The sequence below is a fragment of the Vitis riparia genome, chromosome 18 (assembly GCF_004353265.1).
Source record: "Vitis riparia cultivar Riparia Gloire de Montpellier isolate 1030 chromosome 18, EGFV_Vit.rip_1.0, whole genome shotgun sequence".
In the NCBI taxonomy this organism is placed as follows: domain Eukaryota; kingdom Viridiplantae; phylum Streptophyta; class Magnoliopsida; order Vitales; family Vitaceae; genus Vitis; species Vitis riparia.
Genome location: NC_048448.1, coordinates 10759964 through 10787888, shown reverse-complemented (window position 1 = coordinate 10787888; position 27925 = coordinate 10759964). Strand labels below are relative to the sequence as shown.

The 27925-nt window shown below is 37.5% G+C and overlaps 3 protein-coding genes, 1 long non-coding RNA gene and 2 other non-coding genes across 7 annotated transcripts; 1 reads left to right on the top strand and 5 right to left on the bottom strand.

Moving 5' to 3' along the window:
• Positions 1–131: 131 nt before the first annotated feature.
• LOC117906616 (protein ESSENTIAL FOR POTEXVIRUS ACCUMULATION 1) lies at positions 132–18051 on the top strand. 2 transcript variants are annotated; one of them, XM_034819719.1, is made up of 10 exons: positions 132–314; positions 2959–3047; positions 3246–4160; positions 4246–4363; positions 4449–4514; positions 4878–5672; positions 5819–8525; positions 16832–17025; positions 17105–17164; positions 17326–18051. In XM_034819719.1, the coding sequence occupies exons 1-10, from the start codon at positions 245–247 to the stop codon at positions 17706–17708; spliced, it is 5397 nt and encodes a 1798-aa protein (XP_034675610.1). In that variant the 5' UTR covers positions 132–244; the 3' UTR covers positions 17709–18051. The 2 variants fall into 2 exon arrangements, with proteins under 2 accessions (XP_034675610.1, XP_034675609.1); XM_034819718.1 differs by having other exon boundaries at positions 4449–4640.
• Positions 18052–18572: 521 nt separating this feature from the next.
• Positions 18573–20918, bottom strand: LOC117906617. The gene is made up of 3 exons (XM_034819720.1): positions 20515–20918; positions 20214–20429; positions 18573–18988 (listed from the first exon to the last, which is right to left on the bottom strand). The coding sequence occupies exons 1-3, from the start codon at positions 20740–20742 to the stop codon at positions 18911–18913; spliced, it is 522 nt and encodes a 173-aa protein (XP_034675611.1). The 5' UTR covers positions 20743–20918; the 3' UTR covers positions 18573–18910.
• Positions 20919–22887: 1969 nt separating this feature from the next.
• Positions 22888–25028, bottom strand: LOC117906361. Its single transcript, XR_004649801.1, has 2 exons — positions 24168–25028; positions 22888–23201 (listed from the first exon to the last, which is right to left on the bottom strand). It is a non-coding gene; the product is annotated as an uncharacterized LOC117906361 (long non-coding RNA).
• LOC117908010 lies at positions 24190–24269 on the bottom strand. The gene has a single exon (XR_004650130.1). It is a non-coding gene; the product is annotated as a small nucleolar RNA R16 (small nucleolar RNA).
• On the bottom strand, positions 24562–24648 carry LOC117908009. The gene has a single exon (XR_004650129.1). It is a non-coding gene; the product is annotated as a small nucleolar RNA R16 (small nucleolar RNA).
• A 1350-nt stretch (positions 25029–26378) lies between the features above and the next one.
• On the bottom strand, positions 26379–27918 carry LOC117907604. Its single transcript, XM_034821199.1, has 3 exons — positions 27512–27918; positions 27066–27404; positions 26379–26958 (listed from the first exon to the last, which is right to left on the bottom strand). The coding sequence occupies exons 1-3, from the start codon at positions 27794–27796 to the stop codon at positions 26464–26466; spliced, it is 1119 nt and encodes a 372-aa protein (XP_034677090.1). The 5' UTR covers positions 27797–27918; the 3' UTR covers positions 26379–26463.
• Between the last annotated feature and the right edge of the window lie 7 nt (positions 27919–27925).

The window sequence follows — 27925 nt, the reverse complement described above, 5'->3', positions numbered from 1 at the left end:
CATCGTGAATCATAGATTCATAGGAACTCGTCTTCTTGGGTCAGACATTAAACTCACGGGGGAGGCTAAGTTACGCCGCAGGTGCATAGGGTTTTAACCTACTCGTATCCCTTTTATCCAACCCAAGCCCTTAACCTATATTCCCCCACTCCTCATTTCTCTCTCACAACTCGCGAAGCAAAATCAGAGCAAAAGGGTTTGTTTGGCGTCTCCAATCTCTCTCATCAACTCTCGCCGATCATCCATGGCTGACCGCACTGATTCCGATTCTCGTCATAACCTTACCCTCACCACTCCTCACCAGATCTCCAAAGGTAGTTTTGCATTCTTAAATTTCTCATCTTTAATCTCTTCTTTGATTCTCGAACATCTGTCCTCACAACTTGATTTCCTGCTCTGCCCTTGTACTCTTGCACAAAACCCTAATCTATCGCCGAGATTTGAACTGTCGTCCTTCTCGGTTTCTTCTCCACGACACTGACACTGTAGATTTTGTTGTGCTTTTGGTTGATTAAGCGTGTCTCTTTTGATTTTGGTGGAATGCATGTATTTAGGGTTTTGTTTCTTTTTGAAGTCACGTCACTTTTGGTTAACTCGTTTGGTTCTCGGAAAAATGGTAGAAAAAGGAAAGAGAAATTATTAAAATGGGGCTAGGAACGTGTTTCGTTGTCAGGACTCTTCTTTTAGGTCTAAATTTTTTGATCCTCAAAAAGCAAACTGGGAGAAGTGTAAACAGACAGTCAATTTTGTCGCACACATTGTTGTGAATATCTGTGTTGTGGTTTATGTTATTATAAACTCCTATGTTTCGCTACACGGGGAATAGACTTTTATCATTATCTTCTTTGCATGTTGTTTCTTTTGAATCAGTTGCTGGGTATTAGCAGTTTGGTATCTATAACAAGGCGTTTCATCGATAATATGCCACTAAAATTTGTACATAACGGTTTCCAGGCTAGAGTCAAGAAATGAAGTAAATTTCCCTCTTATTGTGCACCCAAGTGTTCATGTTTGCTTTATTTTCTATTACAATATCATGTTGAGGGTTTGACTGGAAGCTGTGATCTTGAATTTTGCCACATCCTCTTTTTGATAAACTTTTACTTGCATTACAAGCCGGAGAGGTTTGTCCCAAACTTTCTGTGACACATGATGATGAACCTGTGGAGTCTAATTTCACCTTTGCCATATTCTCCAAAATCCTTTATTTTTCAACTCTTGCATTATCTCATTTTTTTTTTTTAGCTCAAAATGCTCCTGCTTTATTTGTTTATTTATTTTCTATTGATTTGTTAAATGTAAATGCTATATAAATAACATATACCTAGGTTTTAGCCTTTAGGAGTATCTACAGCTAGGACTTTCAAACAGATCAACATTGTAGCATTTTCTGTTAAGAGAGAGGTACCTAAATTTTTATGATTTTAGACAATTTTAGGAATTGAAGTGGCTTCTGCAGTAGAAAAATCATTTAATGATTTGATGGTATTGTGTACCAAGTAACTGAGTAAAATTAAATTAATGGCCATTGTTTATGGCATTATTTTTGGAATATTAATTTGTTCCTTAGAAACAGGGAATGTAAATAGTCAGCTGGGCTTTAAAAGTGAAAGGATGAAGTGAATTTACAGGTGACAAGCAGCTTGCTGTCTGAATGTCCACTGGTTGAGGGTGTCTTTCTCACTACTTTGAATTGCAACTGTTGGTAAAATGAGCATAAACTATTCATCAGCAGATTTGAAATGGCCTCATACCAGTGGCACTGATGTAGTATGTTTCCCTATGAGTGCAATTCTAGCACATGTTAATTGACCCTTCATTGCAATTGCCACATGGCAATCACTGTCTTGTCAAATGTACTTTACATTTACTTTTCCTCATTGCTTTGAAGGTTTTCCTGACCAAAATGTACTCATGTCTCCTAGGATTCATAATAACAATTTCATACATGCAATGTTTAGTAATAATTTTATATAGTCCTAAAAATTTGAAGTGACCATTCATATTAAAATTCTTCAATTAAGAAGTTCAGTTGCCACATTCCTTTTCCCTTTCTTTTAATGAATTTTCACCAAATTTGATTGTTCTATAGTTTGGATTGTATCTTAATTGTTTTTTTTTCCCTCCTCTTATTTCGTCTCTCCCTCTCTTTGCTTTTCTTTTGTATTCATCGTCAGTTCTTTTATTGTGCCTGCAAGCTCCTCCACTATTATGCCTTGTTTGGGGTAGCTTTTTTGCTAGAAACCGAAGCTAAAGCCATGATTTGCACTACTGTCATCACTTTTGCATCACAGGGAGAATGATACTTGACTAGAACAAAAGTTTTAATGCTCTAAAATCAGAAAGTTGGTTCCATAATTTTATGGTGGCATATAAGAAGCTGAATATCATGCATCTATATCACTTGTTGGGCAGATATTTTAATATAGTAAAAACTGACATTATTATTTGAATGATCCATGTTTCATCTTCTAATATCCACTATTCTCCATTTCTTAATTTTGTTTTCCATTGAAACACTTTATTAGCTTTTTTCCTCTACAAAAATGACATCGGTGGGTTTATTCTTCCCATTTCTCAGATTTCTTCACCATTCATCAAAATAGAGTAAACCAGCATTACAATTTTAATGGTCCACAATACAGCTATCTTCCATTGTTCATCATCCTCCATTTCTTAATTTTGTTGTCTGTTGAAATGAAGGTGATATGTCAATGATTTATTCTCCAAACATGATAGTTGCATAAAAAAAGCTGGCCTATTTCTCCATGCACAAAGTACAGGTTGATTGATGGGTGGAATAGTCAAAAGCATGTGATTGATGGTTAGAATAGTTACTAAATTCAGTGCTAGTTATGTAAAATCCGTTGAAGCAATAGCTAAACTTGTTGTTTCCAAATTCCTGCACTGGATGATTTGTCAATTTTTTTTAATTGATTCTTCTGTTTGATGGTGCAGATGTGCAAGGATCTGACAATCCTATTCCACTTTCACCACAGTGGCTTCTCCCAAAGCCAGGAGAGAATAAGCATGGAATGGTGACTGGGGTGTGTTGCCATCTCCTTTTGCTTTTAAAATATTTTCTTGTTTAGTCAGCCTGTATATGGCCTGCTTATGTTCATCAAACTTATGATGCTTTATGCATAAAGTACTTTCTTGTAAGTGTACATTTTTACATCTACTTTCCAGGATTTATTCATCGTAGTGCTTCAACTGTTCTGCTTTCATTTTTTTTTTCTATACAGGAAAATCACTTCGGCCCATACCCTGGTTATGCCAATCGTGCAGATACGATGAAATCCTCTGGAAATGGTGATGGAATGCTTGATTCTCTGAAGAAAAAAGATGTTTTTAGGCCAACCCTGCCTGATATGGAAACTGGGCGTCGTGATCGCTGGCGCGATGAAGAAAGAGACACTAATTCCTCTATTCGCAGAGATCGTTGGAGGGAGGGAGATAAAGAGCTTAGTGATACTCGCAAGATGGATCGTTGGACGGAGAACTCATCCACAAGGCACTTTGGAGAAGCCCGCCGTGGTCCATCTGAACGTTGGAATGATTCGAGTAACAGGGAGACTAATTATGATCAGCGGCGGGAGAGCAAGTGGAACACACGCTGGGGCCCTGATGATAAGGATACCGAAGGTTTGCGTGAGAAGTGGATGGACTCTAGCAGAGATGGTGAGATGCCTCTTGATAAAGGATTGTCTACTAATCATGGGAAGGATGAGAGGGACGGGGATCTTTATCGACCATGGAGACCTAACTCTTTGCAAAGTCGGGGCAGGGCAGAGCCTTCTCATCATCAATCTCTTACACCTAATAAACAAGTTCATACATTTTCTTATGCTCGTGGACGTGGGGAGAATCCTCCTCCAACCTTTGCACTTGGTCGTGGCAGGGTTAATTCTGGTGGAAATCTGATGAACAATTATTCTACTATTTCTCAGTCTTTAGGAACTGTATCAGACAAATGTGAAAGTGGTCATGGAGAGCCTTCTCCATTACGGTATAGTAGGACAAAATTGCTTGATGTGTACAGGATGACTGACATTAGATCGTCTGGAAAACTATTAGATGGCTTTGTGCAAGTGCCTTCTCTTTCGCAGGAGGAACCATTAGAGCCTCTTGCACTCTGTGCACCTACTTCTGAAGAATTGGTAATTTGTGATCTTAATGCATTTTGGTGATTTATTTATTTTTCAATGATTTCCAGTTGAACCCAATTCTTTACTGCTTGAGTAGGTTATTTTGAAAGGAATCGATAAAGGGGACATTGTAAGCAGTGGTGCACCTCAGATTTCTAAAGAGGGTTCTATTGGACGGAACTCTGAGTTTCTTCCATCAAGACGAACCAAGCCTGGTAGTGCTGCTGCTTAATATATATTTCTGGAGTAAACGTAATATACTTCGCTATAGGCTAACCATTTTGTACCTTATATGAATAGGTAGTAGAGAAGATTTACCCCTTGCAGTTGATGATTCTAAAGATGAAAGCAATGACAATTCAAAAGGTGGTTATTCAAGCTACTCGGATGGTTCGCCCTATGAAAAGCAGTTGCATTATTATGGTTCCAACTCAAAAATGGAAGCCATGGTGGACCATCAGATGTATCCAGATAACAAATTCCATGCTGAGGGTATTTCATTATATAATTGCTTAGAAAATCTTTTCTTGTTATGCTGTGTTGGTGGTCTGTGGCGGCTATTTGAGGGCCCATAAAGAAGTGATCCTGGTTGGAATGTGCTTTTATCTGTTTATATTTCATTAGTATGACACATGCCTTAATTTTGAGGATGTGTTATTGCAGTTCCTTCTTTTATTTATTCATTTATTTATTTATTTTTAATTTTTTATTCCCCCTCTCTATTTGCAGCTTTGAGAGAAGATGGCACGCCTTATAGAAAGTCTGATGAGGTGCCTATTAATAGAGACTTGAGCATGCATGGCAATTCCTCTATTCATCCTGGGAACACGTGGCGAGCTCCATCATTGGGAGAACGGTCACATACAGTCACCCATGATCGGAGAGATATTCCAACTGATGTCAGGTCAGTACCATCTGACATGGGGTGGGCACAGCCAAAGAAGGAAATGAATAGTGAATGGACAAGTGGTTTGGCTAACCCACCTTACTCTAAAGATGAATTGAAATGGCAAATCAGCGAGGATCCCATTATTAAAAGGCAGGCATCACTGGTTTTGGACAGGGAGCCGGAAGCCAGAAAACTTTCACAGCCTTCCCCAGAGGACATGGTCTTGTATTATAAAGATCCCCAGGGTGAAATTCAAGGTCCATTTTCTGGAAGTGATATCATTGGATGGTTTGAGGCTGGATATTTTGGCATAGATTTACAAGTTCGCTCAGCAAGTGCACCAAATGATTCCCCTTTTTTTGTGCTTGGTGATGTTATGCCCCATTTACGAGCAAAAGCCAGGCCACCACCTGGTTTTGGTGTTCCAAAACAGAATGAAATTACTGATGCTTCAAGTAGGCCAAACTATAGTAGCTTTGGAAATCTTCATGCAGGTTCAAGTGAGATTGATGTAATAAAGAATGAACCAAGGCATAAACATGGTTCAGCAACAGAAGCTGAGAATAGATTTTTGGAGTCACTGATGTCTGGTAATATGGGCAGTCCCCCTGTTGAGAAGTTTGCTTTCTCTGAAGGTTGGTTTCCTCTTTTTTTTTTTTGTGCAGAATTTGGATGCAAAGTTATTGTGTGTTTTAGTCTATGCACGCTTTTTCATTTTTATTATCCTTTAGATCTTGAGCTTCAACCTTAATATGACTTGCATGTGTATATTTGATTGTAGGTTTGCAAGGATATATTGGGAATAACGCTGGTGGTGTACCCCCAATGGGAGTAGAAAGTGGAAATAACCTATACCTCTTGGCTAAGCGAATGAATCTCGAAAGGCAGAGGTCTTTACCAAATCCTTATCCATATTGGCCTGGGAGAGATGCAACTTCCATGGCTCCAAAGTCTGAGATGGTCCCAGACTCTGTGGCCCCACATCCAAAACTCCTATCTTCAATGACTGACAATTCTCGTCAATCTTCTAATTCTAATTCAGACTTGATGTCAATCCTTCAAGGCATATCTGATCGGTCTTCTTCTGGTGTAAGTAATGGAGTTACTGGATGGTCAAATTTTCCTGTACAAGGTGGCTTGGACCCACTCCAAGATAAGATGGACTTGCAACATGGTCAGAATTTCCCTCCTCAAGCTGCATTTGGAATCCAACAGCAGAGGCTGCAACCGCAGAACCAACCCTCTCTAACAAATTTACTTGCTCAAGCTATGGATAATCCCTCTGGTATTTTGGCCCCAGAGAAGCTACTCTCTTCTAGTCTCCCTCAAGATCCGCAATTATTAAGTATGTTGCAACAGCAGTACTTGATGCAGTTACATTCCCAGGCAACTGTTCCTGCACAACAGCTCTTGTTGTTGGATAAACTGTTGCTCCTTAAGAAACAGGAGGAGCAGCAACAATTGTTGCGCCAACAACAACAATTGCTTTCTCAGGTTCTGTCTGAGCATCATTCTAACCAGATTTTTGGTCAGGCTGCTGCAATGGCAGTAGGAAATGCTTCTGTGGATCATTCTCGGCTTCAACCACCTCAAGAGTTGTTTCAGATAGGTTCACAGATGCCAGTTCCCACTATGCAGGATGAACGGGCTACTAACCTTGCAAGTGGTCCTCCGCCAATCTCCCAGGATGCGAATTACAATGTTAGTTCAGAAGGCTCTTTTCTACACCTGCCACATCAAATGTTTGGGAATACTACCCACCAAAAGAGCTATGGTACTATGCTGCCGGAACAGATTGACGAAATTCAACAAAAGGAACCATTGCCAGCATCTGCAGTGATTGATAGCTCAGCCTTGTTGCTGTCAACCAACCTATCTCCTGAGGAGCCTTCTGCTTTGCAGAATTCCACCCTTACTTCTGATGGCCAGGCTGCTGAAAACCTGGAGAAGAGTTTACAGGACACCCTGATAATCAATGAACCTGTCACTGTTGCAAACTCTGTGGGTGGTGCAAATTCTGTGCCTCTGAAGTCTTCTGGAAAATCTATTGATAGGTCATCTGAAGGAATTTCTGAGAACAAAATGTTCAATGACATGGAGGTTCAATTGGATGTTACTCCTGAGGAACTGCAGATTGAAAAAGAGCGATGCAATGATGAGCCATCTTTGGAGACAGAATCAAAAAGTGTTGAAGTACGTGAGGTAAGAAAAGCTTCTGAAAAGAGGACAAGAAAGCAGAAGTCCTCAAAATCGCAGTCTTCATCGGACCAGGCAAAGGGAGTATCTAAGACAGTCTCTTTGCAGCAACCAAAACAATCTGAAACTGAAGGAACAATTGTTGGTAACACAAAACCTGAGACACATATTAGCCCAGGAGAAACAGCCTCTGGAACATCTCCTCAAAAAACAGCAGATAAAAAATTTGGTATTGCTAGTACTGAAACTGTGGATTCTCAACAAGTTAATGGCCCATCTCCTGTGGGAATTCCTAGAGATGATTCAAAAACTGCAGAAGGAAAGAGTGAGCCACAGCTAGTTGGGTCTGTCCCAGTGCAGAATGCACAAGTACATTCTGGACAACGGGCTTGGAAACATGCTCCTGGTTTCAAGGCCAAGTCATTATTAGAAATTCAAGAGGAAGAACAGAGGAAGGCTAAGGCAGAAATGGTGGTTTCTGAGATCCCCTTGTCTGTTAATGCTGTGAGTTTGCCAACTCCTTGGGCTGGAGTCATTTCCAATTCAGATCCTAAAACTTCTAGAGAAATTCATCAAGAAGCTGCTAGCACCGAGTTAAATTTGGGGAAATCTGAAAGCTTTCATAATACAAAAGCCAAAAAGAGCCAGCTACATGATCTGTTAGCAGAAGAAGTTCTGGCTAAGTCTAGTGAACGAGACATGAAGATTCCTGATAGTGTTTCTAGTCTGCCTTCGTTACCCGTTGTATCCACCAGTTCAGATGCTATTGATGACGACAACTTTATTGAGGCTAAAGACACTAAAAAGAGTCGCAAAAAGTCTGCAAAGGCTAAGGGTGTTGGGGCAAAGGTCTCAGCTCCCAGTGCCTCTGTTGACATATCTGTGGGATCAAGTCCAGTTGAGAAAGGAAAAATTTCTCGTCTTGTGCAGCAAGAAAAGGAGGTGTTGCCTGCACCCCCATCAGGTCCTTCTTTAGGAGATTTTGTTCCATGGAAAGGGGAGCATGTGAACCCTTCCCCTGCTCCAGCATGGTCCTCAGACTCTGGAAAGCTTCCTAAACCCACATCTTTGAGGGACATCCAAAAGGAGCAAGGAAAAAAGGCTTCTTTAGTCCAAAACCATATCCAGATACCAACTCCTCAGAAATCCCAGCCAACTCAGGTCACCCGTGGGAGTGGTCCTTCATGGTCCATTTCTGCATCATCTCCTGCCAAAGCATCTCCTATCCAGATTAAAGGAGAGGATGATCTATTCTGGGGCCCTATTGATCAATCCAAGCATGATTCTAAGCAGTATGCCTCCTTTCTTTGAACTTCCATATTTATATTATGACTGCTTCATGGTTTTGAGTTGCTTTATAACTTTACTTTGTCATATCATAGGGTTGCACCTCTAGGGGTGTAACAATGTTTGACAATAACTATTCAAGGGCACTGGGGAGGTGACAAATTGTTAGTTTTAGAATTAGAAAGCCCATTAAAACATTGGTACTCACCACTGCTAATAAACCTCATTAAGATTCATTATTAGGTATTGCAGTCCTTCCCCTCTGAATTGACTATTGACCACAATGGTAGTTCTTGTCAATTAGTAATGTAGGACAACCCTATGATGGTTGTCTCTGCTCAAATAGGTGGGTTAGGGTTTTTATTTTTAGGGTGTAAGGAGAGGAACAAGGAATAAAGTTTATGGTAGAGAAAAATAAAATAAAAAAAATAGATAGGAAGAAGATACAATGAAGAAAATATAGAAACCTTAAGAGTCTCATTAAGGCCTTGTAGGAGTCTCACCTAGAAGAAAATTAATGGGGTCTCACAATTGAGGATTGTAATACTTGCAATAAAAAAACATAATATTATTAATATCAATCAATTCACTCCTTTGATTTACTTTGATTAGCCTTATTTATAGGTTTCTCTAAGAAATCTAGAGTCTATTAGGATTCTAATAACCTATTATGATTCTAATTCTAATCATCTTATAACCTAAGTAATTAATCCTAATATAACTCCAATAAATGTTAATCATACTTTAATTCCAACTAATATTAATCCTACTTAAAGTTTGTTTATGCCTTTCCTTTTCTTTCTTGAATAAACTTTAAAAGACTTCCCCCCATCAATTAGGCTCTTGTTTGTACTTCTTTTATTCTAGGTTATTTTGGTGATTTAGAAATCAGAAATATCTTTTCAGTATTCAAATAAGATATCTTAAGGCTCCCCCAAGGAGCCTAAACGAAAAACTCCAAATAAAAGTTAGAAAGTCTATCGAAAAAATCATGTGGGATGCAAATTTGATAAGTTCTATAACTATAGAATACCTGTCACATGCCATGCTGGGTTTCCTTCTATAAACATATAGTGGAAAATCGTTATAAAATTTATAATACTAATTATTTATAAAGAGGCAGATAAATGATACTTGTTCATGTCGGAACACATGCTACAGACATTAGGACTTGAGACCATTTCTAAGGTCTGAATCAGTAATGACCAGAGATGTTTCCACTAACTATGAAATTACTTCAGTATGGAATTACATGAAATTAAAATTCATTTCAATTCAATTAGATTTTAAAGGATGGTTTTGGTAGATGATCAAAGGACACTTACGACTTGTGCCTAAACTTTAGTTACCAAATGGTTTGTACACTTGCAAATCCAGTCCGCTAGTAATTTTCTCTTTATGGTTTATTCACTTGAGTTGCATTCCCATGATGTGTTTCTATGAACTTTGCTTATTTAAATTTGAAAAGAAATCTGTGTGCCTATTTTTCATACTTGACCCTTATCCAGATTTTCTTCAATATTTCTTCAGTAAGCCTAAATTAAGTTAGGCCAGTTAGAAAGAAGTCTCACAAGTGTAGAGGATTCAGATTATGGCCAAAGATAAGAAAATAAAAACAAAAAGTGGTGAAATAATTAGGAAAGGGTTCAGGCATTTTATACTTGAGTTTGCAAAATGAAAGATGCTAAAATAGCATGCTGTTCTGATAAAATAAAATAAAATGCTGTTGATTCATGGCCTAAAATCAGTCGTTTTTTTTTTTTTTTTTTTTTTGATAGGAAAAAGAGCAAAAGATATATTAAAGAGCCACAAAAACGCTACACTAGGTACATAGGAAGTATACATGTGTGCACCAACGAAAAAACACAAAAACCCTCTTCTTACTGGCAACCTAACTAATCGATAAAATCAATCATAGAGAAGGACTCTTGCCCTGGATCTTCTTTGGTCCATTCTAAAAAGTTACAAACAAAAGAGAATTTTAGCTCTTTATTTGAAAGCTCAACATTATCAAAAGCCCTTCTCTTCCTCTCTTTCCAAATAATCCAAAACAAACAAAGAGGAACAACATTCCACGCCTTCTTTTTCCTCTTCCTAACAGATCAGCTATGCCAACTAAGAAGCATTGCTTGGACTAAGGTATGCAACACCCTAACCACTCCAAACAAGGAGAAGACCAATTGCCATAACAAACTAGCCTTAGAACAATAAGAAGGATGTGATCCCAAGATTCCTCCTCGCCTTTGCAAAGAAAGCAAGTGTTCACCAAAGTCCAACCTCTCTTCTTCAAGTTGTCCATAGTTAAAATCCCCTTCCAAGTTGCTTCTCAAACACAAAAGCTCACTTTTATTGAGGCCCAAGAATTCCAAATAATCCTTGTAGGGAAAGAATTTGAACCTCTCTGAACCATCCCATCATAGAAAGATTTAACTAAAAACTAGCCTCCCTTAGTAGCCTTCCACACTACCTTGTCATCCACCTCCCTACTCATTGATTTACTATGTAAACACAAAAGGAGTGCTTCGACACAACCTAACTCCCAATCTTGGAAATTCTTTACAAAACAGGGGTTCCAACACCCCCCAAAATTAGTATGCTCCCAAACATCACATACCCAGGCTTCCTTTGAAGTGACTATAGTGAACAAAGAGGGGAAAGAGGTACTCAAAATGGGTGTCCCCACACTAAATGTCCTCACACCTAATGTCCTTCCAAAATCTTACCCTTCTTCCATTGCCTAAATCATAGAAAGATTTAACTAAAAACTGGCCTCCCTTAGTAGCCATCCACACTACCTTGTCATCCACCTCCCTACTCATTGATTTACTATGTAAACGCAAAAGGAGTGCTTCAACACAATCTAACTCCCAATCTTGGAAATTCTTTACAAAACAAGGGTTCCAACACCCCCCAAAATTAGTGTGCTCCCAAACATCACATACCTAGGCTTCCTTTGAAGTGACTATAGTGAACAAAGAGGGGAAAGAGGTACTCAAACGGGTGTCCCCACACCAAATGTCCTCACACCTAATGTCCTTCCAAAATCTTACCCTTTTTCCATTGCCAAAATCTTAGGAAATCTTGCTTTTGAAAGCATCCCATCCTTTCCTAATAGCCTTCCACAATCCTACGCCATAACCCTCCCTCACCTCCAAAGACCACCAACCCCCTTCTTCTACCCCATACTTACCAATGATTACTTTTTTCCACAAGGGCTCCCCTTTTGACATGAACCCCCAACTCGATTTTCCTGCGAGAGCCTTGTTCAAAATAGAAAGATTCTGAATGCCTAGCCCTCTCTCCGCTCTTTGCTTACAAATTTTGTGCCAACTCATTGAGGCTTATTTTCAAGAGACCACCCTCCTTAAAGAAAGCCCCTTTGAATTTTTTCCAATCTACAACACATCCTTCTTGGAATAACAAAAATGGCCATGAAATAAATGGGTAGGCTAGAGAAGGTACTTTTGATAAGAGTTAAATGCCCCCCACCCCCCTTGACAAGTATCGTCTCCTTCACCTAGCGGGCTTTCTTTACAACTTCTCTTTTATCAAGTCCTATAGTGTTGTCGATATAAAGGTAGCACCCAAAGGAAACCCAGGATACTTGGAAGGTACGACCCCACTGTACGTCTCGGAACCCTTCTAATTGAGATTAACTCACTTTTTTCGTGGTTGATCTTAAGCCCAAAAATTGCTTCAAACCACATGAAGACCCAATGAAGATGCAATAGTTGATTCTTAGAAGCCTCACAAAAAATCAATGTGTCATCCGCAAACAAAAGATGAGGCACCTCCACTCCTTTGCCACCTCTACCTTCCACCTTAAATCCTGAAATAAACCCCCTTCCCTAGCTTTCTCAAGGAGAAAGCTAAATGCCTCCATAGCCAAAACAAATAAGGAGACAAAGGATCTCCTTGCCTCAAACCCCTTGAGCTATGAAAAAATTCAATAGGGGTCCCATTGATCAAAACTGAAAATTTGGTTGTAGAAATACACCAATTAATCCACCCAATCCACTTATGACCAAAACCCATCTTATCCACAACCACTAATAAGAAATTCCAATTTGCATGATTGTAGGCCTTTTCTATATCTAACTTACCTAAAATGCCATTAGAACCACTCTTTAACCTCAAATCAATGGCTTCATTGGCAGCAAAAACTGCATTAAGAATTTGTCTCCCTTTAACAAAAGCATTTTGAGAAGAAGAGATTACCTTTCCCACTACCTTTTAAAGTTTATTTGCTAGAACCTTGGCCAATAGTTTGTACAAGCTCCCAACCAAGCTAATAGGCATAAAATCCTATAGATCATATGCACCACCCTTCTTTGGGATTAAGACCATAAAGGTAGCATTCAAACTTCTTTCAAACTGCCTTCCGTCAAAGAATTCCTTAAAGAAGTCCAACACCTCACCTTTGTCAAAGTCCTAACAAAGATGTCGGAAAGCCATAGTAAACCTATCAAGACCTGAAGCTTTATCCTTGTTCAAAGCTGATAGAGCTGAAAAAGACTTACTCCTCAGAGAAAGGATGCTCCAAACTCCTCTTGAGTCAAAGACTCAAGAGACAACCCATTAATGCTGAGTCTTGTTTTCGATAAAGGGATAACTAAAAGCATTGGTCACCCCTGCCTTAATCTCATACTCGCCAGATAACCAGTTCCTAGCCACCCTTACTCTACCCATAAAATTCCTCCTACAGTGAGCACTTGCCATTCTGTGAAAGAATTTTGTATTTTTATCTTCCTTTTTCAACCATAACTCTCTAGATTTTTGTCTCCAATAAATCTCTTCAAACAATGCCCACTTCTTAAAATCCTTTGTAGCCAATCTTTTAGCCATAATCTCATCCCCCACAAACGGAGCTTCCCTCTCCCTGGCCTCCCAAAAACCTAGCCGATTGAGAGCATTTGCCTTTCTATTAGCCACACACCCAAAGACCTTCCTATTCCAAATCTTCAAGTCCTTCAGGGCTTTCAATTTGGAAGCTAAGACAAAATTGTTGTTGCCCTTGAAACTGTGAGAAATTATTGGTTAAAAGGGATGAAATACTTCCCATATTTGTGAATTTATCTCTTTCCATGTTTTTGTTTGAAGAATAACCCATTTTTATCATAAATGACCTTAACTATATCAAGTACTTACGATATATTTTTTAAAAAAGGGTTATTTTTACAAGAAAACAAGAAGAGCATTTTTGTCAAAATAAGGCCAAAAAAGGATGAAAGGTTAGATTTCCAAAATTGGATTTCCAATGACCCTTTTAATCAAATAACCCAAACTGTAACTCATCCACCAGCCATAAATTAGTTCTTTGAAGGGAATGATCAAAGACCAGACTCAGCAAGACACACTATAGAAGCCCACAAAATGATTCCCTCACTCTTTTGACACCAGGAATCGATCCAACCTAGACATGGATTGACCATTTAAACCTCCACAGAAAGTAAAGGCTCCTCAATTCAAAGAGATATCAATCAACTTCAACTCCTCAATATTCTCTGGGAATCTCTGCATAGCTGCGAACAACTTGAAACAATTCCTCCTTTCCTTTGGAAGTTTGATCATGTTGAAGCCCCTCCGATGCACCATGGATCTCCCCACAAGCCTCTAATGTCCCCCAATTTTGCCCAAAAATCATCTCGTTCACCCCTTAGCATTGGCCCATAAACCATCGTAAACAGCCAAACAAACCCATCCTAACCGTTTTTAAAACAACAAGAAATAGAGAAAGCACCTACCTCCATCTGTAATAACTCCAACACCCTATTATCCTAGAAAACCACAATCAGTCATTGTTGCAGAGGTTCCTTTCTTTAGGGCATCAGTTTCTTATTGAACCATGGGCATTGTGGTACTTAGGGTTATCAAAGGCTATCACTTGGGTCACTTAAACTATCAAGTGTAGCAATGGCAGCTGGGTGGGTTCAAGATAGGTCCCCCTCCAACCCGACTCTCTATTTGACAATAACTGTTCTAAGGTACTTACACCCCCCCTCTCAACATACACAAAAAATGGGATGGAGTATGAGAATTTTTCATACTTGCCCTACCGAGCCCCGAATATATAATTTAAAAATTTTTAATATTAGTTACAATAAAATAAATATATTTTATAAATAAGAAATAATATAATTATTTATAATTCATTCTTATGAGATATATATTAAAAGTTGTGTTAAAATAGGGGAAAATAAAATAAAAATTAAATATTTAAATTTAATTATATATCTATATCTATCTATATATATATATAAGCCAGGGCGGGATAAGGCAATATTTGAACTTGCCCCAAACTTGATTTGGGTTTAAAAAATAAAATAAAAATTCTCAAACCAGTCCTATAAAGGGCAGGGTGGGTACTTGAGAAAACCTGCCCCATTCAAGCGTGTGGATAAACTAGGCTTGTTACCTTTTGAAAATGCAGGCATGATGTATCTAGGGATATGATGCCTAGGCCATACTCTCAACTAAGGCCTTAAGCAATTGGAAGCTAATGTTTTTTTTAAGAGAAGCCAATGTGTTCCTTTAAAAAAACATGGATTCAAAGATGATAAATTGAATTTAGTGATGACTATGATAATGATATGTAAAGCTTCTTTAGGATGTGCACTCTTTCAATGTCTTATTTTGAATCTAGAAAATGAATTCTGGACAAAGTGAGCTTTTAGTTTGAATAACTTTGATGCTTTATCTAATGTGGAGTATGACATTTGATGTTGAGGAAACCAGTCCTATAAAGGGCGGGGTGGGTACTTGAGAAAACCTGCCCCATTCAAGCGTGTAGATAAACAAGGCTTGTTACCTTTTGAAAATGCAGGCGTGATATATCTAGGGATATGATGCCTAGGCCATAACCTCAACTAAGGCCTTGAAGCAATTGGAGGCTAGCATTTTTTTTTAAGAGAAGGCAATGTGTTCCTTTAAAAAAACATGGATTCAAAGACGATAAATTGAATTTAGTGATGACTATGATAATGATATGTAAAGCTTCTTTAGGATGTGCACTCTTTCAATGTCTTATTTTGAATCTAGAAAATGAATTCTGGACAAAGTGAACTTTTAGTTTGAATAACTTTGATGTTTTATCTGATGCAGAGTGTGACATTTGACGTTGTTAATTATTATTATCATTTTGCTAATCCCAAGATACTTAGGGTGTGAAAATTTAATTGGGTTGATTGTTGAATTAGATTATAAATAGTTGTGACCATGATATTTGTATTGTTTAAGCATTATAGCAGTTAGATCAATATATGTATTTTTATCACCTTGTCTCCCTCAGGCTCTATCCTTCTTTCCTTTTAGAATCTTGCTTTGTTTGCTTTCAAGCTCTTGCCTGGTTGCCCTCAATGCCTTGTTCTCACTTTTTGCCACCTAAGGCAACGTAGGGTCTTATAACCTGGACATCACCTTTTGCCTTTAACAATGCTGGGTACTGATCCTGAGCCTTGATACAGAAACTGCAAAAAATAGGAGTGACAGTATTCTGTTAGTATTAAGTACCTCTCTCAACAATAATCCGTTTAATTAAGGCTCTCCATGCTCACACTTTGATCATCTGCAGCAATTACATAGAGAATGATTAGAAGAGTGAAAATTGCTGCTTTGTTCGCTCCACCATAATTACATGGTTGGAGTGGTTTCTGAAACCCCCTCCAGTATCAACCTATCCAAAGAATCTCATAGAGTACTAGTCATCAAGTACGAGTGATGTTTTGAAGAACTATATGGGTGGACTGAGCCACTCTGTCTGCAACTTTCAACCTTTGATTCCTGCATTCGTTGAATGGTGCAGAAATGGAACAGCGTGTGTTATGTTTGAAGGACAGTGCCATATGAATTGATGTCTGGATAATCCTAACTTATTTGGATGTTTATTGTCTCTCTTTTGACCATAGTTTATAGAGGCATGCTAAGCATGCCTAGACCCACTCCCTAGTTATAGTACCTCGCACGCCAAGGTGTGCACCTTGTTGAAGAGGTTCGCTCCATCTACTTCACCTTTCCTTTTTAAACAAATCTTATTCTTGAGATTTCTAACTAAACATGGAAATTTATGGAATTTCATTACTTTTTGTTGAATTTTTCTTTTAAATGTTTGGAATCTTAAACTTTTTATTGATTGAATTAGATTTTGGATCATATTTTATAAAATTGATATGCATCTGAGATTATGTTTGACTTCACTCAAGTGTGTACCTTGTGTTGCGCCTTGTGCTTTACCTGTAAGAGACTTTTGTACCATGTGTATTCTAAAACATGCTTTTGATCAGCTCTTATTTTCATTTTTATTTTCTGTGAGCAGGGTGGATTTCCCTCATCTTGCAAACCAGGGCAGTTGGGGAACCAAAAATACTCCAGTAAAAGGAAGTCCAGGAGGATCATTGAGCCGTCAGAAATCCATGGGTGGGAGAGCAACAGAGCATTCTCTTTCATCTTCACCTGCATCAGCTCAATCATCCCTAAAGGGAAAAAGGGATGCCATGAGCAAGCATTCAGGTAAATCATGACTTGAGTGAGGTTTTTATGTTAGAAATTTTTATTAACTTTTTTGTGTTTTTTCCCCCTTCCATTGCAGAAGCCATGGATTTCAGGAATTGGTGCGAGAGTGAGTCTGTTAGGCTCACTGGGACAAAGGGTATCATATCACTGCACTTTTCTCCAACATGTTCAATTTTCCTCAGTAATTTGATTTTTGATGGCTTAGGTGTTAGCCATAGAATTAGGATGCTCAAATTCTTGGTATATAAAGCAGCTAAAATTCTTCTAATGCAGTGATAATTTCTTTCTTGTTATTAGATACTAGTTTCCTGGAATTTTGTTTGAAGCAATCTAGATCAGAGGCTGAGATACTTCTGACAGAGAACCTGAATGACCCCAATCACGAGTTCATTGACAAGTTCCTTAACTACAAGGAGTTGTTATCAGCAGATGTACTTGAAATTGCCTTTCAAAGTCGGAACGATTCGAAGGCCACTGGATTCAGTGCCGGGGACATGAATTCTGACAATTTAGGTTTTGGGGACTTTGAACGAGATTACTCAGCTGGTGCTGATGGATCCATGAAAGGGGGAGGTAAGAAAAAGGGAAAGAAAGGGAAGAAAGTGAGTCCTGCGGTTCTGGGGTTCAATGTGGTCAGCAACCGTATCATGATGGGGGAGATTCAGAGTGTGGAGGATTAGATTAGAGAGGAGGTGGAAGGTTAGATGTAAATACATTTCACTCAACTGTTTGTAAATGATTTTCGTGTAGGATTTTTGTTCCCACCTTTTTATAGAGCAACTGCAGCAGCACTTATTTAATCTGCTCATGCGATTTTGTGAAAGTAATATTTAAACAGTAGGGGCCCTTTGATTCTAGTTAATACAGGTCTCTTATCAAGGTTTATTTCTTTGGTTGAAAGGCAACCTTGTTTTGCTAGCTTCGTTGTTCCGTCGCGTGTAGGTTAGTTGTAACTTGTAAGCCTTTGGATATTTAGCCATTGCAATGCAATGCTGCGAGTGTTAATCTCTTTTCTTTATTTAACTTTGGGTTGTTTTAATTCGATTTGTCCGCCCCTCGAGGAAGGAATGTGTTGTCGTCATGGAAGTGGTGGGATTGTTTAAGACTTGTTATCCATTCGGGGGTGGCATTTTTATTAGTGCGGACTGATCTTGTTAGAATTGACTGATTGCAAATCACTTACCAGCTGCTGCCACAGTTGGGAAAATTTTATTATTATATATTTCAGTCATTTTGGCTTTGAAATTTGGGGATGCATTTCGGCTCTTTAAGTTGAAGCGGGGCCCAAGCCCAACAAGGGTGCCGGGATAGGGCGCTGCTCAACCACCCCTGTTTGGAGATGAAGCAACTTTCTCGTGATAATGTTTTTGAGTCATGTGGTGTGGTGATCAGCCTGGGCCCATTCTAGTGTCACATTCTGAACGAAGACATCTGCTTTCAACCATAAAGCCTTCAAAGTCGTAACCATATCTAAGCGTAGGAAAGTTTCCAAATTGTTGGATGCGTCACAAAAATTATCACTGGAGTATGATAGAATGACGACATCAACGAACAGAATTCTGTTGCACTGCCAACTCCAAATATTCGAGTGCTATTTTCCTCACCAATTCCGATAATCATATCATACAATTGTTGAATGAGATTCATATGGAGTCATTTACTTTGTTTTACATTCTTGGTTCCCTCATCACGAACATTACGAACATTTGGCTTTTCTTTGAAAGCAGAATTATCTTTGCTATGACATTGCAAGTAAAACAAACTGTAAAAGCTTTCCCAATCACAGTCTTCATCCTCTGTTCAGTTCTAAGCAGGAAGACAAAAGCACATAAGCACAAGGATAAAATTTGATAGCTGAGTAGTGGTCCACATTCTTTCCCACTTATTGACTACTATTAACACCAGATACCTCCTTCCCTAGTTCTGCTTGCTTCGCATTCTTTCTTGTTTCTCTTCTACCCTGGAAAAGCATAAGAATAAGACTGCAAATCAACATTGTATTCTTGGAGAATCTCATTACCTGAAATTTCATCTTTCTGTCATAAAGCAAAGCATTAATAGTACACAATAAACCTCATGCCTGCCCAACACCATTTAAAAAAAAAAAAAAAAAAAAAACTTATTTGGGATTTCAAATGTCAAATGAGACATTTATTACTTGATTGCTGTGAAAATAAATTAATGAAACTACTTTCTCCACACCTTTTCCTTCATCTAAACTGTTAGAAGCCCAAAATTCCTCTTACCCAAAGCCTAACCCATGTCCTTATAACCTCTCCCAAAATGACAATATCACACTTGAAGGAGGTATTCTTGGGGAAATAACAGGGTACATGGACTCAGATCGACATGTGATGGAATTTTCATGGGTCTGGGCATAGAGCCTCTCACTGATATCCTAAGTTGTGAGTGCTGTCTACAGTGCACCAGGAATTTTATGTAATATTATAATGTTCCTGAATAATCTGAAGGGGGAGTATCAACCTAAAGGAGAAAGGAAAACTTACTTCTTGAGGACATGCTTTCTTATGACACTCCTAAAACAATACCATAATTCTAGAAAGAGTTGGGCAAAATAAGGAAAAATCAACAAAAATTAGATATGATCATACTCAAACCAGATTTTGAATGGCAGTTAACAACAAAAGAATGATCGAATGTCAATTCATCCTCTTTACTTTTTTTTGGGTCTTCTAACAAAAAGGAGAAATAAAAGAAGAAAAGGAAAGTAAGGAACAGAAGAGCAGTTACAATTTCATAAGGAACACAAAAGAAAACACCATTCCTGGATTTACAATTAGATAAAAGTAACCAAAATTATGAAATTGTGACAAGAAAGAAAGGGCTATCATTAAAATTCCTTTGTCTTAATCTTGGTGTAAAACAAAAAAAATGATTTGAAATATTCAAACCTAAAACACAAATATTGGTTTCAAATTTCAATATATGGCCAATTACCCACAAATGCAAATAGATATTCAAACAGGGGGCAGAGGAAACCAACCCTCCTAGTTCCCATTGCAAAACTATTTGTAATCGAGAATCATGCTCAAGCTTAGACAGTAACAGTTTGCCAAAATCCCCCAAACCATTCAAGAAAATGGATAAAAGACGATAATAAAAAATAAATAAATAAAACCCTAAAAATGAAGGAGAACAAGAAGAAAGGGAAGGGAGGGACAAACAGTGGAATGGAGAGGAAGTGGGTGGAGATGAATGGAGCGCAAGGACATCTTGGCAATCTCGAGGACGGCGGCGTTTCGGACGGAGGGAACATCGCTGGCCAATTCCATGTAAGCAGCTTCAAAAGCCTCCTCCCAGAAACGTGGCAATCGGGAAGTGGTGGTATGAGTGTACAAATCCCACATATACCTCACCAGTTTCTCTCTCTCCTCCACTTCCTGCCAAGTGTCGCCCACAACCATCAGTCATCAACCATCAAAAGATAAAAAGAGGAGAAAGAAAGAGAAGAAGAGAAAGGCCAACCAGGACGTCGAGATCATCGTGGGTGGGAGAGTCGATGTCGTCGGGGAAACGGGAGAGGTTAGAGGCGGACCATTTAAGGGTGACGGAGCCAGTGAACATGGACCAAAAGGCCAGTAGGAGAATGGCCGCCAGAGCCCAGAACTTGTACCCGCCTTTTCCCCCAAATGAGTTACCGCTCTCTGAGCTATGCATCTTCATACTGCTTGTGGTCGCTGGATTCCCCTCCATTTCCACTCTCTGCTTTTCCTGCTCTTACAATCTAATTCTAAATTCTAAATTTCCAAACCCCTTTGCCCTTATCCTTATTCCTTTGGGGAGAGAGAGTGAGAAACAGAGAGATGAGCGTGAGTGTACATGAGTGTCGAATGGTTGGGACGGGATTATTGGCGTCTTGTACTACACTGACGGTGGAGGGGTAGTTGGTCACTAAAAGACTTTCTATAATTCTATCTCTCTGTCTCCCCACACCAACCGCATTCAACCCATTCCAAGTTTCCAACCACCGACCTAGTGGCGAGTGGGGACACCTCAACTCCCCGTCCAGCGGCCCACGGCCCACAGCCCGCGGCCCATCCCTCACCGGGGTTTCACATCAACCTTCTTCTTTGCCCTATAATTCCCTCCAACTTCACCTTTCATTCTCTTTCACCGCTCCTTCCACTTTCCAACCATTTGGCTGATGGACTAGTGTTTTTATTTAAAATATTTTTAAGAAATTATCTATCAAATGGTTATTAAAAGAAATATTACAAATGATTTTTCAATTCTTTAAAAATATTTTCCTAAGTCTTATTAAATCACCTTATTTTTCTTCATTGATTTTAACGAGATTGATTTGCAGTAATTACCAGCCACTTTGAATTAGTAAAGAATTTATAAATCATTTTGTTTTTTCAAAGCATCTATTGCCTGCGCTAATGTATAAATAAAATAAATTAAAAAAGAAAACAAATTATACACTTTTGAGGTAACACGTATTTAATGAATCAATTTATTGATTTGATAAACGGGATAACTTAATCTAAGCTATTAAATATATTTGGTAAAGTTATTAAAACTTAGAATTAAAAATAAATTCCATAAATTGATTTAAAAGTTAAAATAAAAAATCATAATTTAATTTGAAATCACTTTAAATCATTAAATATTAAATTTTAAATTTTATGAAACCCACGTAAAAGTGAATAGTCTCTCACCAATAACCCCATGCCTGTAACAATTCAATTAATATTTTCGCTCTCAAAATTTTAAATTCTATTTTCAACCGACTATACTTTCTCTTACTATTTGGTAACTATTATAAAAAATAATTCTATTTTATTTTATAAAATAAAAATTTTGAAAAGTTTTTTTATATGTTTTTAATATTTTAAAATATGTTATATTTAGAGTTTTATTTTTTTTTTTTTTTACATATTTATATAATTAATTTTTAAAAATAATTATTAAAAAATAAGTGAAAATAATTGAACACAACAAAAAAAAAATTGTCTAAAAATATCTTGGTTTTTTGTTTTAAAAAGTACAAAATGGAAAAATGTTTTTAAATTATTAAATGTATTTTTCTTATTTTTTTTATAAAAAAAGTAAAAAATTATTTTTGAAAACGGTTACCAAACAATTCCGAAAACATACCTTATGATCTTTAAAAACAATTAGAAAAGGACATAAATTAATATCAAATTATTTTATTAGGATAAATACAAAATAAACATAAAACAAAATATATTATATATTTCGTACATATTTCTAGGTTGCTTACTTTGCATTAAATGATAGGGAGGATCCTCAATCTACATCACGGAATGAGGATAGAACACCTTAAATTGGTACAATTCTATCATTGGACATACGCCACAACTCCTGTTACAATCTTAAATTAATTTTCCAATATTAAACTCCAAGAAAAGCATTCGAAGTCTAATGCTGGAGATTTAAGTCAATATTTTAAAATTTTACAAAATGATAACTAATCATATAACCAAACATGAGATAATTTAAGACCTCTCGAAAGACAAGATACAATACTTAGAAGAAGCACGCTGCCTAAAACAGACGATCCTTTTATTTGAAATCAAAATGAAAAAACTTCAATCCCAGCTTTCGAAAACGGTGCTAAATTCTATTTGAAACAATTGCTCATGACTCTGTGTTTCTAGTTCATTTAGAAAAAATATGAACTATTTTAAACATAAATATTTTAAAACGGGGTTCAGTTTGTTTTTTAAATAGGAAAATCATGTTTTATGGTAAAGATGAAAAGATGTTTCTAATCACGGTTTCACAACTTTATCTTCCTCGTTTCTCTGGTTTATTCATCTAATAATTCTTAATCTCGATTACCAGTTCTGTGAGTTGAGTGTTTTTGAATTTTGAGTCCATGAAAGTGAACTATTCTCTCCATGGCTGGAAATAGCCGACCAAAAGAATCCGAAGGTGGTGGGAATATTGACTACACAACCATAGACACAAACAGGGGGCCAGGAATCACATCCTAAATCTGACCGCACAACCACGCGATAGCTCCAAGCAGATAATCCATAATTCTTTCTTACTAAACCATAAATAATCCATATCAGCGGCCCCTCAGGCAACAAGGGGTTATATATTTCCTGGAATTTTCTGAAAAGAGCCGAAAACAAGTGACCATCGCTTCAAATCCATGTCCATTTCTCATTCCAAAAATCCTATTTTGGTTCGCATGTTTCAATGAAATAAGAGGAAACCATGAGTATGGATAATAATATTACTAATTATGTCACGTGAATTGAAATGGATTTGGGTGTCCAAGTAAACCGATCCAACCCGATCCGTTTTTCAAAATAGAGGCAGCAATTTCTAAGAGATTTTATTTTTTATTTTTTTTCTTATTTTTTGAACAACAAAAGAGAGTTGTCCTCTCTCTTCGAGGTCTAGAGACTTGTGTTGTAAAATTTTTGAGTAGTTAATATATTCATAGTTCCATTCATGAAGGACAAAAATCTTACTGATAAAATAATCAAATTGGAATTCTTGGCATCTCTAAAGGTAAAATCTGACTCTCTTTTTTTTTAACATGAAATCGGAGTAGAAACCATTTTCCCGCATTTCGAAGGTTGCTTTTGAGGAGATCATGAAGCCAATGTCCAAATTAGAAACCAGACATGATTTCTGCTCAGAAGATGCATAACAAATCATAGACAAACTTCATATGTCCAGACATAAATAAAGCACCTCATCATAGCAGTTCTATCAAAATAATGCTGCTGCCTCTATTTGACTATCAATTCAATTCAGTTTTAAATTAAAAAACATCAACAAAGGGAAATGCAGAAAGAAAGAAACAAACACAGCTGAAGCATTGTCGGGATGCCCTCTCAGAGAAATTCCACAAGTGGAACTTTGCAGACAATCAACACGGCATCAGATTCAGACCGCCCGTCTGCTTTTTCTCATCATCGAGTTCTTTTAAGCAAAAATGTAAAAACCTAAATGGGCTCTACTTGTGGTCAAATTCCTCCACTACATCTTCTCATGAGAGCTCACAGCAATTAATATTGACACATCTCACAGCAATCATGGTATTTCAATAACAAAAAGGAAAAGCAGCTAATAACGATGAAATTTATTTTCAGAGAAAAAAACAGAAAAGAAAAAAGAATAAAGAAAAATACTTGGATTCTTAACCAGGAGATAGAAGGCATCAGATAATAAGCGGAGTTATAGTCTACATTAACTTCAGAGTGTAGGATAAGACTATTTCATCATTTGCCTTCTGATCTATAGCTTGCTGTTTATAGCAGGCTTGCTATATCAACAAACTTGATACAATGTAGTTTTTCCACCTATAAATGCCATTAAAAATAAATGAAAACATCCAAATTGCCACGGTTGTGCAAAAATCAGTTGAGAAGATTCAATCAGAGAACCATCTCTCTGATTGAAAAGCCAAAATGAATATAAAAAAACCATCAAAGGAATAAAAAAAGATAGATAGATGATGATTGATGATTCCAGAAGAAGTTCGGCCAAAAAAAGAGAAACAAGAACATTAGGAAGAAAAAAATTTAAGGCATCAGATAATAAGCGGAGTAGTAGTCAACACAGTTCAAGATCAGTGTGTAGGATAAGATTTCATACTCATCATTTGCCATTCGGAACAACAATATCATAAAGATCAAGCAAATGAAAATTAATAAAGTAAAATCACCGAGTGGAATCAAGCATTTCATATGAAATGCAAATGCAATACAGATAATCAGATTCTTCAAATCCTTCGATTTGAAATCAAACATTATAACGAAATTCTTCCAAACCCCCATGGATTTGAAATCACGCATTTCATGTAAAACTAACTATGCATTCACACACGGATCTAGAGAGGAAACGAGAGAAAATCGAGGCTGAAAACCCACCAAGGAGATAATAGGAAAGGAACAGAGAGATGAAATCGAAACCCCAAACCAGAGGCGGCAAGTGAAGAGAACCAACGTGCTAGGGTTTTAAATAGGGGTTGGCACCATTAGGGTTTTACTTCATAGACCGACTCTTGTGGGGGGATTCCGCGTTCTGAGATAAAACGACGCGTTTCGATGGATAAGTGTGAAAAACGGCTCCTGGGGTTTTTGGGATAAAAGTAGTCACTTGCCTGAAATATTTTAATCATATTATTTGAATTTAATAAACGTCGGCAGTAAATTGAATACAACTTCGGGCTAAATTTAACAATTTTTGGGTAAAAATTTTATAAATATTTTGTATGCTCTTAATTTCGAAATATTATCTGATTTTTTCGAAGATAATTGCAGAGGCTACCGTGAAAATTATTCTTCTTTCAATGTCCACTCCCTACTAGTAATTATCAGCAGTGGGCCAAGCCCAGCCCGTGGACCAGTGAAGGAGGCTTGGGCCAAAATTATGACCCAACTAGGCAGTTCCATCAAAAGAAGGCTCGACACTAAAAACGTGACTAGTCAAGTCGTGTTGTATACTTAAACTTTTAATCATGGGATGGTCAAAAGGGTTCGATATTCATTTGCGAGACTTGTTTGTTTTTTTTTTACTTTTTATTTAAAGTAATTTATTTTTAGAATTTAAATTATTTATTTTTTTATTTTTTAATAACTTATTATAATTTTTTTATTAAATAGAAAAAAATCAAAATATATAATTTTTTTTAAATAGAAAAAATAATATGTTAGTTTTTCTTTATTTGTTAATATTTAATAGAAATAAAGTATTATAAAAACAAACAACCTAATATTTAACATCATTAAGTATTAAGGCTATGTTTGGTTCTCAGAAAATTTGAGGGAAAATGCAAGAGAAAGAAAATACAAAGGAAAAATAGAAAGAAAGAAAAAGTGAAGGAAAATAAAAAATGGATTAAAAGTTGATAAATTATTTTTATTTTTTACTTCAAACTCATTTTATTTATTTTAACTCATTAATATAAAAATTAAATAATTTTAAAATACATAAGTTTTTAATTAGTTTTAATTATATTTGATTTTCTTTTATATTTTTCATAGGACAACCAAACATGAAAAAATCATTTTCCTTTATATTTTTTTTCTTTCCTTAGTATTTTCCGGGAACCAAACATAACCTAAAGTTTTATTTAAAATTAAGTAAAAAAACAAACACCATTTTACAATATGTTTGATAGTGATTTTAAAAAATATTTTTAATACTTATAAAATAAAAATTTTCAAGTATTAGAAATGATAAAAATATTTTATAAAATCATTCTCAGACCCACTTTTAAAATGTATTTGATAATAAATTTAGAAAATATTTTTAACTTTTTTCGACGTTTGAAAGATGAAAAATTTTTAAAAATAGAAAAGTTATAAATACTTACTAAAATAACTATTAATGGCACTTTTAAACTTTTTTTGTAAAATTAATATTTTGAATTAAAACCTGTATGTACACAAAAACTAGATCTCCCATCGTAGCTAATTGCTTTTACTTCCCACCGTCCTGATATATCTTGAGATCAGCAGGGGGCAGAAAGGACTCCATCGTCAAACCGCATACATTGAAATCAATCTCTTCAATGCCCCACGTCTCCTCAATCCTTCTCTTGTGGTTTGACGCCTCTCCGTATCTGTACAGAGTCGCAGTGGTCTTACCGCCGTGGGCTATATTGATGCCGTCCACGTATCTGTAGTCCTCGATCACGGACTCCAGACTCGTTTCCCAGAACACGCTCTCTTCTCCCTTGACAGCCTTCATTCTTACTAGCTTTGTGTCCTCGAACTGTATGAGCAGCCCGGTTCGCATGCTGAAGTATCCCCACACGGTGTGGTGAACGATTTCCGTTTTGGGCGTGCTCTGCCCCTTGAGGACGCTGGCGCTCGTCTCCATCTTCAGAATGAAACAGTCTTCATTGTTGATGGTCTTCTCTCCAATGCACACTGCGTCTAGGAATAGGTTGGCTGTAAACCTGGGGTCCAACCCCTAATGAGATACATACATCACACAATGAAATCAGGCCTTTCTTTTTAATTTCCTATTTTAGATTTTTCGTTGGGTTTGAGAGAAGATACATTTATGTACGTACGTACCTGAAAGAAGCGGCGCAAAGGCCTTGGAGGGCCTCTGTTAGCGTGAGACGCTTGAGAGGAGGTCTGACCCCAGGCTACTTTTCCGTCACTACCGGCGCTGACCTTGCAACCGGAAACAACGAGTTCAAGGTACCACAAGTCGGGATTCTTTTGCCAGAGGACGAACCCACCAACCTCACCGTTGCCTTTGGGGTCGACTCTTTCCTCGCCCTCGCTCATATCCGATGATATCATCCTGACCTGCCCCACCGCGTACATGCTGTGCACTGCATTTAATGCTGCCCACCCTCCCGTTGCCGCTATGTATTGTTGTACTATGTACTTTGCCGTCGAAGCTTCCTGTACGTGCGTTCAATTCGTAATTGCAAAATAGCTTTTACTATCAAATCTCTAATCGTGTTGAGAAAAAACAGAGAGATGATTCATGAAAGAATAATATAGCTCACAATAGAACAATCTTTGATAGGGAAAGTAGCTCCATACTCCAAGGGAACCTGAACGGGGATAAGAGGAGAGCCAACAAGTTTAAGCAATAACCGAAACTCAGGGCCACATCCATCCGACAGGCGGGAAGCCTTATCTATACGTTGACCCTTCATGAAAGCACGCATGTTCTGCCATCTCAGGGCTACATTGCTGCCCATGCTCTTGAACATCTCCTCTGGAATGGGCACCTCCAGCACTGTCTCCAGCCCATTTTCTTTGTCAAAATTCGGACACAGCTTCCTCATGGTTCAATTCACAAATATATATGTGAAATAGAACAGAATGAATGAATCGGAAAGAGGAAGAAGGATAGGGGTCCCGAATGGACTCCTTCCTCCTTCTGGCTTTGTTTCAATGGAGCAGATGCTCTTTTG

What these genes read in the sequence shown, in the direction of transcription:
- LOC117906616 (XM_034819718.1), top strand. Translation starts at nt 245, where the DNA reads ATGGCTGACCGCACTGATTCCGATTCTCGTCATAACCTTACCCTCACC. An exon ending in TCCTCACCAGATCTCCAAAG is followed by an intron (nt 315 to 2,958) that starts GTAGTTTTGCAT and finishes TTGATGGTGCAG; the next exon opens with ATGTGCAAGGATCTGACAAT. An exon ending in TAGGCTCACTGGGACAAAGG is followed by an intron (nt 17,165 to 17,325) that starts GTATCATATCAC and finishes TCTTGTTATTAG; the next exon opens with ATACTAGTTTCCTGGAATTT.
- LOC117906617 (XM_034819720.1), bottom strand. Translation starts at nt 20,742, where the DNA reads ATGGAGGGGAATCCAGCGACCACAAGCAGTATGAAGATGCATAGCTCA. An exon ending in ACGATGATCTCGACGTCCTG is followed by an intron (nt 20,430 to 20,514) that starts GTTGGCCTTTCT and finishes GACACTTGGCAG; the next exon opens with GAAGTGGAGGAGAGAGAGAA. An exon ending in CACTTCCTCTCCATTCCACT is followed by an intron (nt 18,989 to 20,213) that starts GTTTGTCCCTCC and finishes ATGCTTTTCCAG; the next exon opens with GGTAGAAGAGAAACAAGAAA.
- LOC117907604 (XM_034821199.1), bottom strand. Translation starts at nt 27,796, where the DNA reads ATGAGGAAGCTGTGTCCGAATTTTGACAAAGAAAATGGGCTGGAGACA. An exon ending in CTATCAAAGATTGTTCTATT is followed by an intron (nt 27,405 to 27,511) that starts GTGAGCTATATT and finishes ACGCACGTACAG; the next exon opens with GAAGCTTCGACGGCAAAGTA. An exon ending in CTTTGCGCCGCTTCTTTCAG is followed by an intron (nt 26,959 to 27,065) that starts GTACGTACGTAC and finishes GTATCTCATTAG; the next exon opens with GGGTTGGACCCCAGGTTTAC.